The 18,085-nt window shown below is 40.1% G+C and overlaps 1 protein-coding gene across 1 annotated transcript in view; it reads right to left on the minus strand.

The window, feature by feature from the left end:
* Positions 1-3,193: 3,193 nt before the first annotated feature.
* LOC131232227 (alpha-mannosidase I MNS4) overlaps positions 3,194-18,085 on the minus strand; it is a 40,078-nt gene continuing 25,186 nt past the window's right edge. The window contains exons 8-18 of the mRNA XM_058228423.1: positions 16,565-16,674; positions 15,361-15,411; positions 10,157-10,245; positions 9,982-10,063; positions 9,417-9,530; positions 9,143-9,222; positions 5,222-5,357; positions 5,006-5,076; positions 4,395-4,635; positions 3,844-3,928; positions 3,194-3,744 (exon numbers count right to left, since the gene is read on the minus strand). Coding sequence (XP_058084406.1) covers positions 3,740-3,744; positions 3,844-3,928; positions 4,395-4,635; positions 5,006-5,076; positions 5,222-5,357; positions 9,143-9,222; positions 9,417-9,530; positions 9,982-10,063; positions 10,157-10,245; positions 15,361-15,411; positions 16,565-16,674 — 1,064 coding nt within the window. The 3' untranslated portion in view covers positions 3,194-3,739. The remainder of the gene's footprint in view (positions 3,745-3,843; positions 3,929-4,394; positions 4,636-5,005; positions 5,077-5,221; positions 5,358-9,142; positions 9,223-9,416; positions 9,531-9,981; positions 10,064-10,156; positions 10,246-15,360; positions 15,412-16,564; positions 16,675-18,085) is intronic.

The raw sequence follows: 18,085 nt of genomic DNA on the forward strand, positions 1-18,085 counted from the left end.
CTTTTAATTTTAGTTGTATGCAGGCCATTATTATTATTATTATTATTATTTTATTTTAGTTCTAAATAAATACCGTTAAAAATCATGCATTGGGATAAGTTTTGTTAACACCTGTCTTAGTGGTCCACGTAGAAAAACTAAGATGCTGCCGCTCAACAACATACAAAGGACAGAGAAAATCCTACTTGTACTCAGGGATATCTTTCATTTTGGTAGCACATCACCTAAGGCAAAAGGATTGAGAGTTGTATATGTCTTTAGTGTCTTGACGAAGGTAATGTGTCCCCCGCATAAGCAATAAATGTGGTCAATTAGTGTGCCCAACATGATTATTCTACAACATGGATATACTCTACCTGCCAAGATAGAAAATTCATTGTAGCATGAATATACTCAGGAAGACCGTCTCATATAAAAGTACATGAATGAAAAACTTCAATAAGATTATTGGTGCTTTCACAAAGATTATGAAGGTTCAAGAAGTTAATTTTTCCCAAAATAGAAGAAATTAGAGGATATAAGAAGGAATTCGAGTCTAATTGTGATACAATCTAATCTTGTAATCTTCGAGAATCATACGCTATTAATGAAACCTGCTTCCCAATCTATATAGGGAGGATATGATAAAAACCCCAAGTTACCGAGTCATCATACAACCTCTTATAGCGTAACATTGTCTTATCCTAGTTTTAGCATTGGTTCTTTCACTTATGTCCAACCCCCATTGTAGAAACTTCAGAGTTCAGCATAGTATAAATCATTGGTATTTAGCGTTGTTACTGTAGCATGCATATGAGTAATGTAAATATTCATGACCGATTGTTGTTAGATCCTAATTAACTGAGTCCTTACTTAAAAGACCGCTTTAGTCATATTCTCTAACCACCTATCTTGATTGTTTTGTCCATGCAGAGGATCGTGAGTATTTATCTTTTATTTATTATATGCATGTTCTATGTTCACACTAATTGTATTGGTTTTTATTATAAATCAATAAAAATTGGTGATTTAACATTTTTTTTTTATTATTTACATCCATTAGTATATTATTGACAAAACCTAAGGCATACAATCATCGTGGAAAGAAAAGTCCTTAACTAAAGTAAAAAATAAATAAATAAAAATCCATTCAAAATGACTAACTCTCCATTTCTAAATTACCCAATCGTTACAACATTGGTTGTTGGAATAATCAGGTCAACCTTCATATGTCTAGGTTGATTTGGTACCCAGGGCTTGCAAGTGTTCAATTAAACCCAAGTCAAGTATGACTTTAATACCGCTCAATACTATCCTAATTACACACGTCTTACTATATACGAGGCATTCGTTAACACGTATAGCCTTATGTTTGATTGAACTACAACCAGTTTCATATCATAATTTCAATGCATTGGCCAACATAGCATGAAGTCCACAAAATTGACGATTCATATCACTGGATCATCTAATCTTGTGGGCCTCACTAATAGCCACACCCGTTGGTTCCTTTAGTAGCCCCAAAGGGAAGCAATTGCATCATGACCCTTGTTGACTTTGTGGGGCGCACCATAATGTATGTGTTTCATCCATGCTGTCCATCAATTTTACAGTCTGATTTTAGGGCATGAGCTAAAAAATGAAGCAGACCCAAAGCTAAAGTGCACTACAGGAAACAGTGGGGATTGAACTTTCCATTGAAAACTCTTGGTGGGTGCAAAAGTTTTGGATCCAACTGATATGTGTTTTCCTTTCTTCAAGGTATGTATGACCTTTTTTTTTCTTTTTTTTTTATTTCCATTACCTTGTTAGTACACCCTACTGTTAATACACACGCCTCTGTTAGCCACCCCCACCAGGGATTCGATGCCAAGACCTGAGTGTTGAAACGAGGTATCTTCACTCAGTCTACCACTTGAGCCATGGATCAGGGTGTAGGTATGTATGAGCTTATGAACAGGTTGAAATAGACATCATGGTTAGCTTAGGAGGTTTCAACGGCTGTTTCCTACCCAATCTCCTTTTTGAGAGCCGATTTGGTCAGGCTAATGAAAACATAATCAAACTAACAGCCTTTTGAAAGTTAGCCATCCCTCTAACAAGTGTCCAGAGTGGCCAGGCTAATGAAATGACACCATGTCACAGCCTAATAAAACTTTATGTTACTTCCCTCATTGTTGGGCTCATCCCTAAAATTAGCTAGCAAAATGGATGGACAGTGTGGACAAAACACATACATCACGGTGGGCCCCACAGATTCAAGTCACCAGGCGAACAGATAAAGAGTACGGCTCTCCATATGCATGCTGAGAACCTCTGTACGTGTGGCCCGCTTCTTGATCAATCCATCCAAATAGGCATCAAGGAGATGATACTGAGAGCCTAATTGGTGGCCTTAAATCGATATTTCAACATTCGAGTGTCTGTTGGTGGGAGTTTTGGCATTGATACCCAAAATACGCTCCCATCTGCAGTGGGGTCGAGTGGTATTGCGTTTAACATACCCTGAATGCAACCGATCAAAAGATGGACCCCACCCATGATCATCAAAGGAATACAATTCTCATGCAGGGCCCACCTCTTCCTAATTGACTATCCATATAAAGTGGAGATTTGGTGGATCAAGAATCCAGGCAGTATTCTTGGTCCATCAACACCTCCTACAGCTGCAAATCCCCTTCTTCTGATAGAAATGTTCACATCGACAATCTCATCCACAGAAAAGGTGGGCCACACCATAAGGATCACCCGGTTAAAAATGGGGCCACCTTTTGCAGTACTTCAACGTTGTACCAAGGGAGCCACCGCAGGAAGGATAGATTTTGTGAAAATTCATAGACAACATTGAAGTGAGCATTTCTCTGATCCGGTACTCTTTACAGCACTGCGCATTTCTTGTTTATCATAGTTGCATTTCCATACACATGTATGGCTGCAAAATTAGTGGGACCCGGACTCACTGCCGTAGGAAAGGTACATCTCATTGTCGATTGGCCAAGCCATAAACATCTGATGCAGTGGCATTCAGATGGACCACCAAGAACACAAACGAGCAAATCAATGTTCCGAAAATGTCTTCGGATCATATGGTTAGGATCGTCCCACTGAGATTTTGAACCATGGCCAGTACATGATCAGAGGCCCCACCTGGATGCTCCATGCACTTAAAAAAGCTTCCCAACATACTCAATTAGCAGCACATCAAATTGATAAATAAGAAACAAAAGCAGCAATCCACGTTCAAAGGAAAAAATACAAACAATTCGCGATGTAGGATGTTCCAATCTTGAAATATTTTTGATGCATGAACCCATTCATGGGAACCAACAAAATAAGGTTAACAATCAAGGAAGAAAGGCAATGAACCCATGTTTTCAATTTCGACCCTAAATTAAATATTTGCAAGTACTTCCTATCTTTTTCTTTAATTTCCTTTCCAATCTGATCTAAGCTGGGGCTGAACCCATGTCCTTGTTGGGAGTGCCCACATCTCCTAACCACTAGGACTCTAGGACTTAATACCCTACAAACTCAAATGTTACAAACTTGGTGGGGGTCATCACAACTAGGATGGAACATCAAGAGATAGTGTGGTCTAGATTTCTCAGCCACCCCATACATTTGATCAGACAGGGCACTGTTTGGATTTGGAAATACACTTTTGATTGTTCCTGATTGGCGGCTCAGCTGTCAACCTCACCCCTGTGATGGGCCATCGACTGAATTGCTTCTGTGAATCGAGTGACAATTATTTCCGCTCTCATCCTGTAGCATCAAGAGAAACCAACTTTTGTTATCTGGGTTCAAATTACAACTACTGAATGCCTTCTCATGACATCAACCTTGGGTTGGTTTGTGACTCACCTTCATTGGTTCTTGTTACTGACGTCGGATCAGGAAGATATGATATCCCGTACTTCTGCCCATGTGTTAGCCCTCGGCAAAGGCCCTGTTGGAAAATGGGACAAAATCAACAAGAGACATAATAACAAGCATCAGTGGTATCTTCTCAATTGAGAGGAAAGCTCCTCATGAGTCATGATGTCAATCAGCAAGCGTCCACATCCCATGGTCGCATGTGTGATCCAGGCCATTCATCAGGTGGGTTCCATGGTCAAATGTCTGAGCCCAAAAAACAGTATTGTTCATGCACAAGGTGGGCCACACATGTAAGAAGAAATAGGTGGTTGAAAAAGAACCAGCTGTTAACATCAAACGTCTGCGTGTGGAACCTACCAAGTGGATCAGCCCAGTTTTTTGGCGAGAGCAAATATCCGTGGGGCTCACCTAACGAACAATCTCAATCTCACATGCATGTGCCACTGGCATCTGTGGGTCACTTGCAGATGCACATCTGCAGGTAGCACCCCTCATTCCTATCATATTCCACACAATAATAGAAGTTCAGTATGGACCTTAATGAGCACAGATGCAGAAACGGATTCCCTTGATTTGGGGCATGATTGAGAACTAGGACCCCAACCTCTATAGACACTGCTATCGTTCGTTTCTTGGTGGTCGAATGGGACAACAGAAGTTTGGAATTTCCGCTTGTCATCACCTTTGCAGAATGCTCCGTAGTAAGAACAGTGTTCATGGACTAGAGATATTTCAGGAGATGCAGGCAACAAGTGACCTTCTGTACTGAAGATATACCTGCATCCGGATTTTTCAAAGCAAATGGTACCATTAAACAAACAATATGGAGCAGAACGAATCCTAAGAACATACAGCTTATTGTACACAAGTTCCACAAGGCCACACCATGGATGGATCATGGCCCAAAAATCTACATGCTTGATCTGAGAAGAAAGTGACTGCTTCCCATTTCTAGGCCGTCCTGGTTGGGGGGGTCATGATCATCTAATTGCCTGATTTTTAGAATGTCAGCCAAAGATGGTTCAGCCCACCAGATTAGTAGTCTGGATCTTGTAACATCTGCTGCATGTCCCCATGGGAACTAGAGAGCAATAAATTGTGGCCAGCTAGCTATCCTCTACAAGGTCAGATGCAGCATGCCACTTACTTGTATGGCCCATTTTCAACAAGGTTGTCCCCGCCGACGGCCAAATCGAAAAGAAGCCATAAGTATTTAACCTGAAATTCGTTGTTGACAGGCAATTACCAAAGTATAAAAGAGATGTTCATGTAGTGTGCAGAATGTCTACAACTGAATAAACAAGAAAAGATACTTTAGCAGTAAAAAGCAGGAGTTGATTCACTTCTTTTATGAATATCTTACAGTTTCAGAAAGGAAAAAGCTCTCCATGTGGTCGTCCTGTTTGTGAGACTCCACATCTGCTATATGACAATATCCGCAAGTGCACCTTGCACCATATTGCAAGCTAGCAACCATATCCCGTCCAGCATCCAGGTATCTGCAAAGCATGATTCCCTTGAAATTGAAGTTGGGGAAAGATACATGGGTCTGTTTTCTTACAAATTTGAAAATGACTGATCGTAGAACGTGGATTTAAGCAATGTATCTGCAAAAGCTCGAAGCAAGAAATCTATTGGAAGATGTTCGAGACCGCCTCCCAGCAGAAGCGGCTTCACAAGCTCATAATCAGTAAGGGTCTGTTTGGATCCACTAACGAAATTGAATTGCAATTATTAGTCTAACAAAACTGAAATACCCAAATCATAGTTTCTTTTGTCAGCATTCAGTCGAGTGACCGGGCTCCCAATTTCAATTACATTACTTTCATGTTTGACCAGGAAGAAGCATAACTAGAGTTGAGGGCCACTTCATCATGAATACTAGGAAGCACCATTGAATTATTTTATTTGCCATCCATCAAATTGAACTAGAAATTAAGTTTTCTTGCACGTCCAAATGCAGCCTGAATAATTACGCTGGCTTGTTAGTCTAAGAGAAAATTATCTGAGGCAGCACATCTTCTTGCTGGATCCATGGGTCAAAGATGGGAAGGTGCCTCCTTTATCCACCATTAACCCATTTCTGTTACCTGCTACTTTGACCATTTTTGTATGAGGTATAGGCTCCAATAAGAACTCTTTTGGTTGGTCAGGAAGGCTGGGCTTTCCCAAATGCAGCAGAAGCCAGTGGCACTATCTTTGCAAACCTTAAACCCTAAACCTTATCAATGGCTCCAAGGTTCTACTAATATTGGATAAGAGAATGTCGTACGATGCATTCTTCACAAACATTCCATGAAGCGCAGTGCCCATATCACGTGGTAAATAAAAAATTTGATGATAGTAATTGTTAATCTAGTAGGGCACTGCGTGATGACCCATGGCCCAAAACTTGAAGTGATTGGATGATCTTATCCATCTGTTTTCTGTGAGTTTTATCAGATGAAAAAGACCATTGCCAATTTTAACCAAAGTTGATGTCAGCCCTCTATTTGCAGACCACTGACGTGGCAGGTACCATGGTCTCGTTGCCTTGATTTGTGGCCTATGAGCCATCCACACATGGCCCATCAAATAAAGAGGTCCTAAACTCCTACTCACCAAATAGGCACATCCAACTGCCACGTGTATGGTGGAGATGTTATGTTTTGGCATCACTTCATGGAACCCCATTTAGTGTTGGCATCATCAATTGCTCAATTAGACAGCAAACAAGAAAAAACAAAACACCAAACAAAAAATGTGACATAGACTCATGGCCCACCTAGGCCCAAACCCACTATGGAGCCCAACATGTGCTGATTTTGGACTGTTTATTTATAAATATGGGGCCTAAATATTAAGATTTGCAATTTATATTTGTGGAAAATATGGGGGCTGATTTAAAGATGTGATAAAGAGAGATGATTGAAGATACAGGGGCTAATTTGAAGATGTGATTGAAGATTTGGAGGATTATTTCCTAGATTTGCTTTTACTATTATTAGGCTTTTACCATCTTAGGGAGATTAGATTGATTTGGAATCAATTATGATTAATTTGAAATCAATCACTTAGTTGGGGGGTCCTCATTAAAGATTCATTTAGGGGGTTAGTGTAGGAGGTAAGCACTCCAATATTTTTCAGAGTTTTTCTTAAGAAAAAGCTTGATATTAATCAAGTATTCCTCTCTCTCTAACCAAACGTTCTTGTGATTGTACTCTTGTCCATGTCTTTGTGATTCGGGTGTTGAGATCTCATTGACTTGATAACCAAGTTGCACCATTTTGGTATAAGAGAGGATGATCGTTGGGGAATTGCCGACCCTACATTTCCTAATGGCTTCAAAAGTGGTGACACAAGAAAATATTTGTGCTAGTAATCCAATTGATCCACGAATTCACAAAGCAGGTAGATCAACTCACACATACGGTAGGCAATCTCGTTAATCAAGTGGGGGAGCTCCAACGTAGAGTGAATTCAGAGATTGAAGTTGGAGCACGTGATACGCAAGGGAAGGTCCCCACCAAGCTCCTAAACAACAATAGGTGGCCTCGGCTTATGAAGATGCCAATAATCAAATCCTTCGATTGCTGGAACGTGATTGAGAACTCGGGATTGAAGTAGGAATTTCGGAAATGACGAAGAGATCCATGGAATCAAAGGAAAAGTTGACATTTGAAGTGATCAATGCATTAACGCTGGGCATACACTAGAATTCATTAGTGCATCAATTGATTGATCCAATGATAATGGCAATCATTCTAATAGACATGCAAATAGGTCTCAATACTCCATGGCATGAAAAACCAAGCAAATGATTCAAGATTCACAAGGAACTTTAAAGTTACAACAAAAAAATTGTCACCCACAAAAGTGCAAGTAAAAGAGATATCATCTATAACAGACTCTAACAAAGTTTGTGCCAAGCCGATACTTAGGGTTGCACCACTAGCTTCCACCAAAGAAGAAGAAGATTCGTTATAGAGGTAGTATAAGTCTAAAAGTTGAGATTGGTTTGCAACTCGAGGAATTCTTTGAAAGCTGGGGATAACTGATATAGGCCCACGGCCCACCCAAGGCCCATCATTTGCTAATTTTGGACTGTTTATTTATGGATTTGGAACTTAAATATTAAGATTTGTAATTTACTATTTTGGAAAATATAAAGGAAAATTTTAAGATGTGATAAAAGATATGGGGAGATATGATTGAAGATAAATGAGCTAATTTGAAGGGAAGTGGTTTTGCTAGTAACCCCAACACCAGCCATCTAGCTGTTGTCAAAGCGTTGTGGGCCCCACCATGATGTATGTGTTTTATCCACACCGTCCACCCATTTTGCCAGCTCATTTTAGGGCATGAGCCAAAAAATGATGCAGATCTAAATCTCAAGTAGACCACATCATAGGTAACAGTGGGGATTGAACACATACTATTGAAAACTTTCTGGGGCCACAGAAGTTTTGGATCAAGCTGATATTTATGACTTCCCTTCATCTAGGTCTGTGTGACCTTATCAACAGGTTGGATGGCAAATAAACGGTACAATGAGCCCCAAGAAGTTTTTAATGGTGGGCGTTCAATCCCCATTGTTTTCCTGTAGTGTGGCCCACCTGAGATTTGAATTTGTCTCATTTTTGGGCTCATGCCTTAAAATGAGCTGGAAAAATGGAGGGATGGCACAAATAAAATACACACATCATGGTGGGGTCCACAGAGCTTTGACACTAGCTAGCTGGTTGGTGTTGAGGTCACTAGCCAAACCGATTTGGAAAATTATTTCCTACATTTCCTATTACTAGTATTATGCTTTTACTATCTTAGGTAGATTAGATAGATTTGAAATCAATTATGATTGCATTGAAATCGATCTCTTAGTTGGCAGGATCCTCATTATAGATTCATTTAGGATCTATAAAAGGGAGGATAGGGTAGGAGGCAAGCATTCCAATATTTTTCTAGGTGTGAGATTTCTTGAGTATTGTAAGAGAAGTTTGATATCAATAAAGTTATTTCTCCTTCTCTACTTCATCATTCTTGTGGGTGTACTCTTGTCCAGTTCTTTATGATTTGGGGGTTGAGATCTCATTGACTTGATAACTAGGCTGCACAAAAAAATGGCAAAGAGAGCAAAAATTCACAACCTAATCCCATGCAAGAAAAAACATTTCTAAAAAGTGCATATTAACATAGAAGACACGAAGCGCCATGAAATAAAAATTACATTTGCAAAAAAAAAAAAAAAAAAAGACAATTAAAAAAATACAAATTACACTTGCAATTACTCAAACAAGGAACTCACCTTTGATCTCTGGTGGCTTTGAATAGCCAATATGTGCTCTCAATCAACTCCGGACGTAGTGGATAGCTTTTTTGACCATGCTGAAATACAGGTACAGTTAAAGTACTACTTTTTAAAATTTATAAAAAAAAAAAAACTTTATTAAAAAATTACTGGTGATATTTTGTAACAAACAAGATCCATTTAAAACCAGTAAAAGCAAGGATATCATATAGAAAACTTGAACACATTCAAGGGAAAAAACCTTGGACATCTTACTGCAATAGCTAAGTACCTGAACGCTGAATGTAGCAAGATTAAAACCCTCTGGGGTGAAACCGTACTTCTTCCAGACACTAAAGAAAGCAGCATGTGTCCGGATAGCAGGATCAATGTCCCCAGCTAAAACCTTCCAAACGAGAATATGATTAATTTCCCAGTATGTAAAGGCATAGTATATAATAAAAAATTTAAAAAGAAGAAGAATTATATGATCCTCAAGTCAAGCGTTTGCATGGTATCTTTGGGGCTGGAGTCTGTCCAAGTGTGCCCTTCATTCAGCAGTGTATACTATTGATCTGAAGGGCCTACCAATCAGTAGAAAGGCCAGAAAGATCTCCCCAATGGGGCATTCATAATCTTTAGATTGGTGCCTGAAAATAGACAGTTGAAAAAAAAAAAAATAGTAACAGTTCATTTTAAATGGAAAAAATGCCAAAGATAGGATGAGTTCAGATCAACTATCTGGATACCAGGTCCATGGGCCCCACTCATGCAAACTCAAGATCCAAGGACACAAAACATATCGTTGGGATGAAGATTGTAGAAATCCTTGGAAAAGGGAAAAAAAGAAAAAGTACCTGAAGGCCAGGCCAGAATGCCTGAAGACTGTTAAATAACGGCCACACCATGGAAGCAGAATTCATGTTTACCTCCACATACCTATAGTTGTGTCAAAATTGCAACTTGAAAATCTAAATGAGAAACATAAACATGAATAGTAAGATTTGTGGACCAGAAATAATAACAAATTACCAAGGATCATGGTATAGATAATGCATTGCAGCCTTGTAAGCTTCCTGGAATATGAACAAATACTCCTCATCTCCGAATAACAGATAGGCCTGTAGTCGGTAAGAAAGCCCTTAAGAAAAATGAACAATGAATTTCTTGGAGTTGCATAGAGAAAAGAGAATATGTACCAGATGATAAACCATACCTCTTATTATTTCTTTTATAACTCCAAAAGGGAAAAGGTAAAAAGATCCATCAAGGCAACAGATAAGACATGGTTTTATGTTTTGATCATATCGGCCAACATATCATGTTTCACACATTGAGGATATGGAACCTAGCTGGAATATAAATTTTACAATGTTTCAACAAAAATATCATCGAAACATGACAATATATCACGATAACAAAAACATCGCGAGAATCAGTTCTGATACTCGAACAAAACATTGATCCCCTAGACAGACTTTCTTTATGAATGAGGGAGACGGAACAAAGGGCAGGAAAGACGAGTTGATCGGAAAAGGGGGGCTCAGAGCATCCATAGGGATGGTGGGTTGGACGGGAGTGTTTGGAGATCCCGAGGGGAGTGGAGGAGGGACCAGAGATCCCGGGACAAGGGGAGAAATCCTTTGCGAATTCAAAGAAGAGTCTCGAAGAGGATCATCCTGAAGGACATCTTTAAACGATTTCTAGGCTCCGGAGGGAGGAAAGGGAGGTTCCAAAATTGCCGCAGAAGCTGGTGGAGGGGAGGGGGCAAAGTGAACTCTTTGCCCCAATTTAGAAGGGTTGGGCACTTGAAAAGATTTTCTTAATCTCCAAGTAAACTCTTTTCAGGCCAAAATGGGCTACGTTGACCCGAATCTCCCTTCCATAGAAGACTTTGCCCTACATCCCTTCCACAACAAGGGATAATTCATCGTTTGAATTCATACGGATGAAGGCAAATCCTCTAATGGAAGAAGATCCTCGCTCTTTTGGAATAAACCTCCTTGACAGTACCAAATTTCCCATAGACCCTTTTAAAGTGAATATCCATCCAATCTTCAGGGAAGTTGTTGACATAGAGCATAGGAAGTTCGCGAAGGGGGTTTGGTAATTTGTTGCATGGGCCTTGTTTCTTCTTAGGGTGGACCATTTTCCACCCATCTTCATCGCCTATGTCCAAGGTCCGCTTGAGGGGATCAGGAGCAGTGGAAGGGTATCAAAGGGTCTTGTCTTTAAGACCATTCCTTTGTGGAGGACTAGAGCGGTCCTTGCTAGTTCGGAGATTGATTGCGCCGCTCGCTTGACGAACAGTGTGCCAAGCCGTATCAAGATCGGCGACTTGACTTGCCGAAATATTTTGAAATGTCTCGTGCCAACCCATGATGCAAGGAGTGCTGGGAACGCGCACGGGATGCTGATCGTCCTCGGCTAGGAGAAAAGTGCCTCATTGTCGCCTTCGAGTGTTCTCCTTAGGCAGGATGAGGCCTTACATATTCTCCTCAGCTATTGGAAGATAATGAGTGAAACAATCAACCTATTGATATTAGAAGACCAAAACGATTCTTCCAATATATCATTTCCGCGTCCAATGGAATTCATAGGTATAGGAAGAAGCCCCATCAAAGATTAGGGCTATCAATGGGCCAGGTGGGTCTGTTGGATTTTCAGGCCTGGTCTACCTCAAACCAGGCTTGGGCTGGAAACTAGGTCCAAGGGCTGGGCCCCACCCTAAAATCTAAGTCCATTTATTAATCAGATTGGGTTTACACCGTGTGTATGAGCTTGGAAGCCTAGCTTAGCCCATTTGGGGTTTTAGGAGCATTTTTTGTCATGTATCATACATGATGGATCACACTTAACGAAGGACCTAGATCTTACAAAAAAGTGGGTGGCTGGGCCCAACCTCAGGCCATGCATAATCATCATAAGTTGGGCTTGGGCTGTTTTTTTTTTTTTTTTGGTTCGTCATGGGCCTAGGCCAAGCTCAGGCCTAGATTTCAATTTGGAGGCCGAGCTTGGACAAACCTTACCCAGCCCATTGACATCCCCAAAGATGATCAGAAATGGAGGTTTCATTGAATGCTATCGAGTAATGTCCCAATTAAAGGGCTTTTAACTTGGCCCAAGCTCGAGTGTTTGTTTTTAAATATTAATTTGATCCTTTCTTTGAAATGTATTCAAATATTTGTAGTCATGTTGAGTCCTTTTCATTAAGAAAATTCTACAACAATGTGGAGGGGCTATTAAAAAATAAACTTGGTCCACCTATTCATGTATCAATCGTTTAAATAATTCACTCACTAATGTTAACTGTGTAAAAAGGAATCGTAAAGTATTGGTTGAATCAAATAATGACTGATATGAGGAGATTATGGTAGCAGTTGAATCTTTGGGTAGGGATAAGTCATCGGAGCTTGATAGCTTTTGTATGGCATTTTTTCAAAAATTCTGGTCTGCCATTAAATCTGATATAATCGAGTTCTTCGCTTAATTCTATGGGAGAGGCTGCCTTTCTCGTGATTTGGGTGCTTCATTCATTGCTTTAATCCATAAGAAAGCAAGTGCAGAGGACCTTAAGGACTTTAGACCCATAAGGCTTATTGGGGAACCCTACAAAATCCTTGCCAAAGCTCTCGCTCATAGGTTTTTGAATGTTTTATCAAGCGTCATCTCTGAAAACCAAGGTGCCTTCATTCAAGGTAGATAGATTCTAGATAGTGCTTTCATTGCTCACAAGTGTATCGACTCTAGACACAGAGATGGCAATGGCAAGATAGTGTGCAAGCTAGATATGAAGAAGGCATACAATCATGTAGATTGGGCATTCCTTGATTATATGTTGGGAAGATTGGGCTACAGTAAGAAATGGAGGGGTTGGGTGCAAGCTTGTGTCGATTTGGCGGCTTTTTCAGTTTTGGTTAACGGATCCCTAAAAGGATTCTTCAAATCCTATAGGGGTGTGAGATAGGGAGATCCCCTATCTCCCCACCATTTTGTGATAGTAGTTGAGCCTCTTAGTAAGACGTTGAACAAAGCCGAAGAGGTGGCTTTAATCTTAGGATTTCAAGTCAAAGAAGCATCGGTCATTCACAGTATGCAGACGACACATTATTTTGTGATGTGGTTGGAGAGGAGGTCAACAATCTTCGAAAGATTATCTCTTGCTTTGAGTTGGTTTAAGGTCTGAAGATAAATTTAGAAAAAAAGCAAAATCCTTGGAATCAGGTTAAGTGGCGAGGCAGTGGATGAGCTGGCACAAGTGCTTGGTTGCAAAGTGGGATCATTCCCTTCCAAGTATCTTGGGCTACCTCTATGCATTGGGAAACACCCAAACATCTTTGAGATAGGGTGGTGGAGAGAATTGAAAGAACTCTAGTGGTATGGAGAAGTTGTCATTTGTCCTTGGGAGGTTGGATCACTCTCATCAAAACTGCCCTTTCTAACATGCCGTTGTATTTCATGTCTCTTTTTAAATGCTCAAAGTTGGTGTTGGCCAGGCTAGAAAGGCTAAGAAGGGACTTCCTTTGGAGGGGAGCAGAGAATAAGCATAAGTTTCATTTTCTCAAGTGGTCTGAGGTATGCAAGCCGGTTAAAGGTGAGGTGGGAATAAGGGTTTTGGAGTTGATGAATCTGGCTTTTTTGGGTAAATGGTTGTGGCATTTTGGCATTGAAGAAGGTGGGTTGTGGAGAGAGCACGTTGCGTGCAAGTATGACACTTATCCAGGGGGATGGTAGATAAAGAGGTCATCGATCTATCGCGCATCTTTGATATGAAAAGCGATGGGGTTAGTCGCAACCCCGTTCACTAAGGGTGTCTTTTATGCGTTAGGTGATGGAACCCAGGTTCATTTTTGGGAAGATCCGTGGTGTGGGGGAAGAAGACTTTGCGATGCTCTCTAGAGGGTGGCCAATTTAGCTACAGAAAAGGATATCATAGTGTAGGTGCTACTCCACCGGCATTTTTGGAGCGTGGATTCCTCCATGTAGAAGAGACCTACTAGATGAGGAAATATTGAAGTTAAGAGTCATTAATGGAAAGTCTTTAGCTTTTCTCTCCATCTCTTAGGGAAAGTGATTCTTTAATGTGGCGCGCACACACTTTCGGCTGCTTCTCTGTACAATTTTCTATAGCATGCTTTATGATTCATCTTTGTCAATTGGTTCACCCTTTCCCTCCCACTTCTGGTCTTATGGGGCATCTCTGAGAGCGGCAGCCATTGTTTGGTTGTTGGGTAGGAAAATGGTGCTAACGGTTGATAACCTTTAGAAGAGATCCATGATCATTCCTAATATTTGTATTATGTGCATGGCTAATGCGGAAACTATAGATCACCTCTTCATCCATTACACTTTCGCTCAAAAGGTTTGCAATTTCTTCCTAAAGATTTTTAGTATGGAATGGGTCATGCCTAACTCAGTGGATACCTTGCTTTAGGCTTGGCACAAAGGGGCCCCCGGTAAAGAAGTCAAGGCTTTATGGCAATTAGTGTTGGTCACTGTTTTGTGGGGCATTTGGGGGAAAACGAACAGGCGTTGCTTTCACAATAGAAGCATCTGAGGAGGTGATTAGGAAAATTTCCTTTTATGTGAAAGATTGGGCCTCCAACATTCTGGAGGCAAGATAAGCCTCCCTATTTTCTTTTTTATCTTAGCTGCGGCTGCCTTGTATTTTTTTGCTGCCTTGTTCTCTTGATAGTTTTCTAGCAAAAAATCTTGTTATCTCTCAAAAAAATTGATCTGAGTAGCATGTTGTATAGGCAACTTGCATCAATGGCAACCAAAACCAAGTCAACTCAAACATACCAGTTTGACTTGGCCAAGTTTTATAAACCTTGGCACGGATGCTCCTCTGGGCATGCTACCAAAATGCAGGATTGTTGCAACACATGAGGTGAAGTGGTAATTCCTCAGAATCATGCAGACCAATAGTTACAAAGGGTCCAACATCAACTTGCAATCTGAATTTCAAATGGCAAGTCCAGGTAACACTCTTCCTCCAAAGTGCAACTTCAAATAGAATAGGGAAGTTAGAATCGTTTTCTTGACATAGCTCTCAGTTAAAACCTAAGCTTGTCTTACTAACATGCTAATGCTCAGCTTTCTCTAAAGTTTCCATAAATTCCTGAACGTAACCCCGAGTTTAGGAATGCATTAATTATTTACCAACCACAGTGCATATCTAAGAAGTTTTGCTATTAATCAGGCTGTTTCCTTTCTCAAGTGACATGTGAACTTACCTTCAGAAGATACTCATAGAAGGAGTCAATACTTGTTCCTATTCCAGCATCCTGCAATGTAATCAAAATGTAAGATGACAAAACACAGTCACTTCAAATGAAAAGGATGTCTTTGGAAATCATACATTCTCTCATATACAAAATAGAAATTCATATGCCTGTGAATTATGAACTTTACCAAGTTAATAATCTTCAAAATGAATCTCATCATCAATAATAAAGCATGAAGTGTAAAGCAATTTCATTTTAGTGCAAGAATCACATGAATCAGATCAGTTAAAGACTATCACTACCTATTTAGTATTTTTCTTGAAAATTCTTTCCAGTAAGCCTTGAAGGAAGGGGAGCAAGCAAAAGCTCAAAGGTGATAGTTTCATTTTTTTCTTTTTAAATCTCTTTCTGAAGATAAAGTACTTGGAGATGCAGGTTACAGAATCTCCCCAGAGAGTTTTGCAGGATCTTCATGGAGTTCCATGAAGTGCAATCTACAGCATCCCTGTTGCACACCTGGCACTTGTATACAATAATCAGGACCATTAAGATGGTGGGCTGCCATGTGGACGGACCACACTGGAAACATTAAGGTGAGCAGACTGACACTGGCATCTGATTAGTGGCCTGAAAAGGGAGCAGCTAACTCAGGAAATAGGCAACAGTCTATGTTCAACTTCGAAACAACAAGCCAAGAGTTAAGAGTTGTCTGGTAACTGATTTTAAGCCAATACAAAATTCATGTGGTGGCCCAGCAGATCAGAGGTCCATATCACCATACATATTTGCCACATGTTTGATGGAGAATGCACTTTATAGAACTGTGAAGTATGAATCATAGCATTTCACCAAAAGCAAACATTTACCGGCATTCAAATTCTATTGAAGTAATGATCACAGCTAACCAAATCACTTCACATTTTCTTGTGAAAGAAAGAAATCCAACTTGTTGGAATGCAATTCTCAATAAATGCTGTAGCTAACACCACATCAAAGCTATAGGAGTTTGAGCACATGGACAACAATCAGTAACACAAAATATACATTAATGTTTAACAAATGAGGACCTAAAATGAGCATATTTCACATTTCTTACATAAAAATTAAAATTAAAACTGACAGTACAAAAGTGTCAAACTCATGCAACACATGGTAATCTTAGTGTTGAAAAAAAAAAAACTCATATTGTTGAAAAGAACAGAATGAGTGCTACCTTCTGTGTCCATTCACCTGTGAAAACATTTATATGAGCACCAACAAGGTTAATTTTTGATCGCCGAGCCCATATTCCACGCACTGCATTCCTTGTCACCTGCTCAAAAACTGCATTATCACAAAATCAACCTTCTTTCTGCAAAGCAGAGTTAATTCAGACAGAAGAGTACATGGATGAATAAGTCAACAAGCTATTTAACTCCAACAGATATATGATAGCAGATGGTATCTTTGTGGAATTATGGTCTGCTGGAATTGAGTACTCTTGTGGCATGCACGAGAGCTGGCATACTTGTGCAAGATGCAGGCCAATCATCAAGCCAGCCACACCATGAAGATACGTTGGCCTGAAAATCAGGCTGGTCCACTCATCACGTGGGTGATGTATGTACTTTGAATTTGACCTGTTGGTCAGTTTATATGTAACAATCATTGGATTTAGAATATAACAAAAACATTTATTAAGACAAAAACATTAATGCGGGGTATGAGTTGCCAATGCAAAGAGCCTGGTGAGTGGTGACACACAGGTCACAACCTCTTCAGCCAACACAACAGCTACACAATTTGCCACTGTACTACATGGGTAAATGAAATGTTTACCCCGAGGCAAGGACCCCAATATGATTGAACACAAGTCCCAGTAGCCACGTCCATACTAAACCCCCAAGACCAACTTTCAACTTGATAAAAAACTCTGGTGGGCCATGGCAAACAGAAACAGTTTCCTCCCTTGATTTGCCTCTTTGCTATGGCCCACCAGCAAAGCGTTTCATAATGGTAACGGTGGCTGTAACGGCCACCACCATTACCTTTATGATACAGGGCATAACGGCTATTACGCCCCCGTAACGGCCATTACGGTCTTTTTATGATTATTATTGAAAAAAACCTCGAAAAACCTGTATTTGCCCCGTAATGTTGATTAAAAAGTATGAAAAACTTGTATCTGCCCTGTAATAGACCATCACGGGGCTGTTATGGCCTTTATAGGGGACGTAACGTGCCGTTAATGACAATTGTGAGTCTTTTTTTTTTTCCATAATGGTTGTTACAGCCGTTACAAACCCATAACGCGTATCAATTGCCACTGTTACCTTTACGTAACGACCTTTATAGCACACCGTGCCCACCAGAGTTTTGAATCAGGCCGAAAGTTGGTCCCAGGGGGTTTCAAGGGGTGCTGCATCACATGGACCGTTCAGATTTTGTGGCCATGACACGTGTGCTGCTCACCAATTTTTATATATATATAATTATATATATATATATATATCCCAAAGATCTATGAACTAGCTCATGCTTGACTAGCCAAACATATGAACGGCTGTGCATCTTCTTGATCACTCCCACATTTTTATGAGTATTTCACATTTACAATGAAATTTATGAAGATTGACCAGTTGTTTGTTATTCTGCACAAACACACCTTGCCTAATTCACTAATTCGTGGGAAGATACTGAACTTTTGTATTTGAAAAATGTTTCATAAGATATCTCTAAAGTAGAGGGGGATGGA

Source organism: Magnolia sinica, chromosome 18, assembly GCF_029962835.1.
Source record: "Magnolia sinica isolate HGM2019 chromosome 18, MsV1, whole genome shotgun sequence".
In the NCBI taxonomy this organism is placed as follows: Eukaryota; Viridiplantae; Streptophyta; class Magnoliopsida; order Magnoliales; family Magnoliaceae; genus Magnolia; species Magnolia sinica.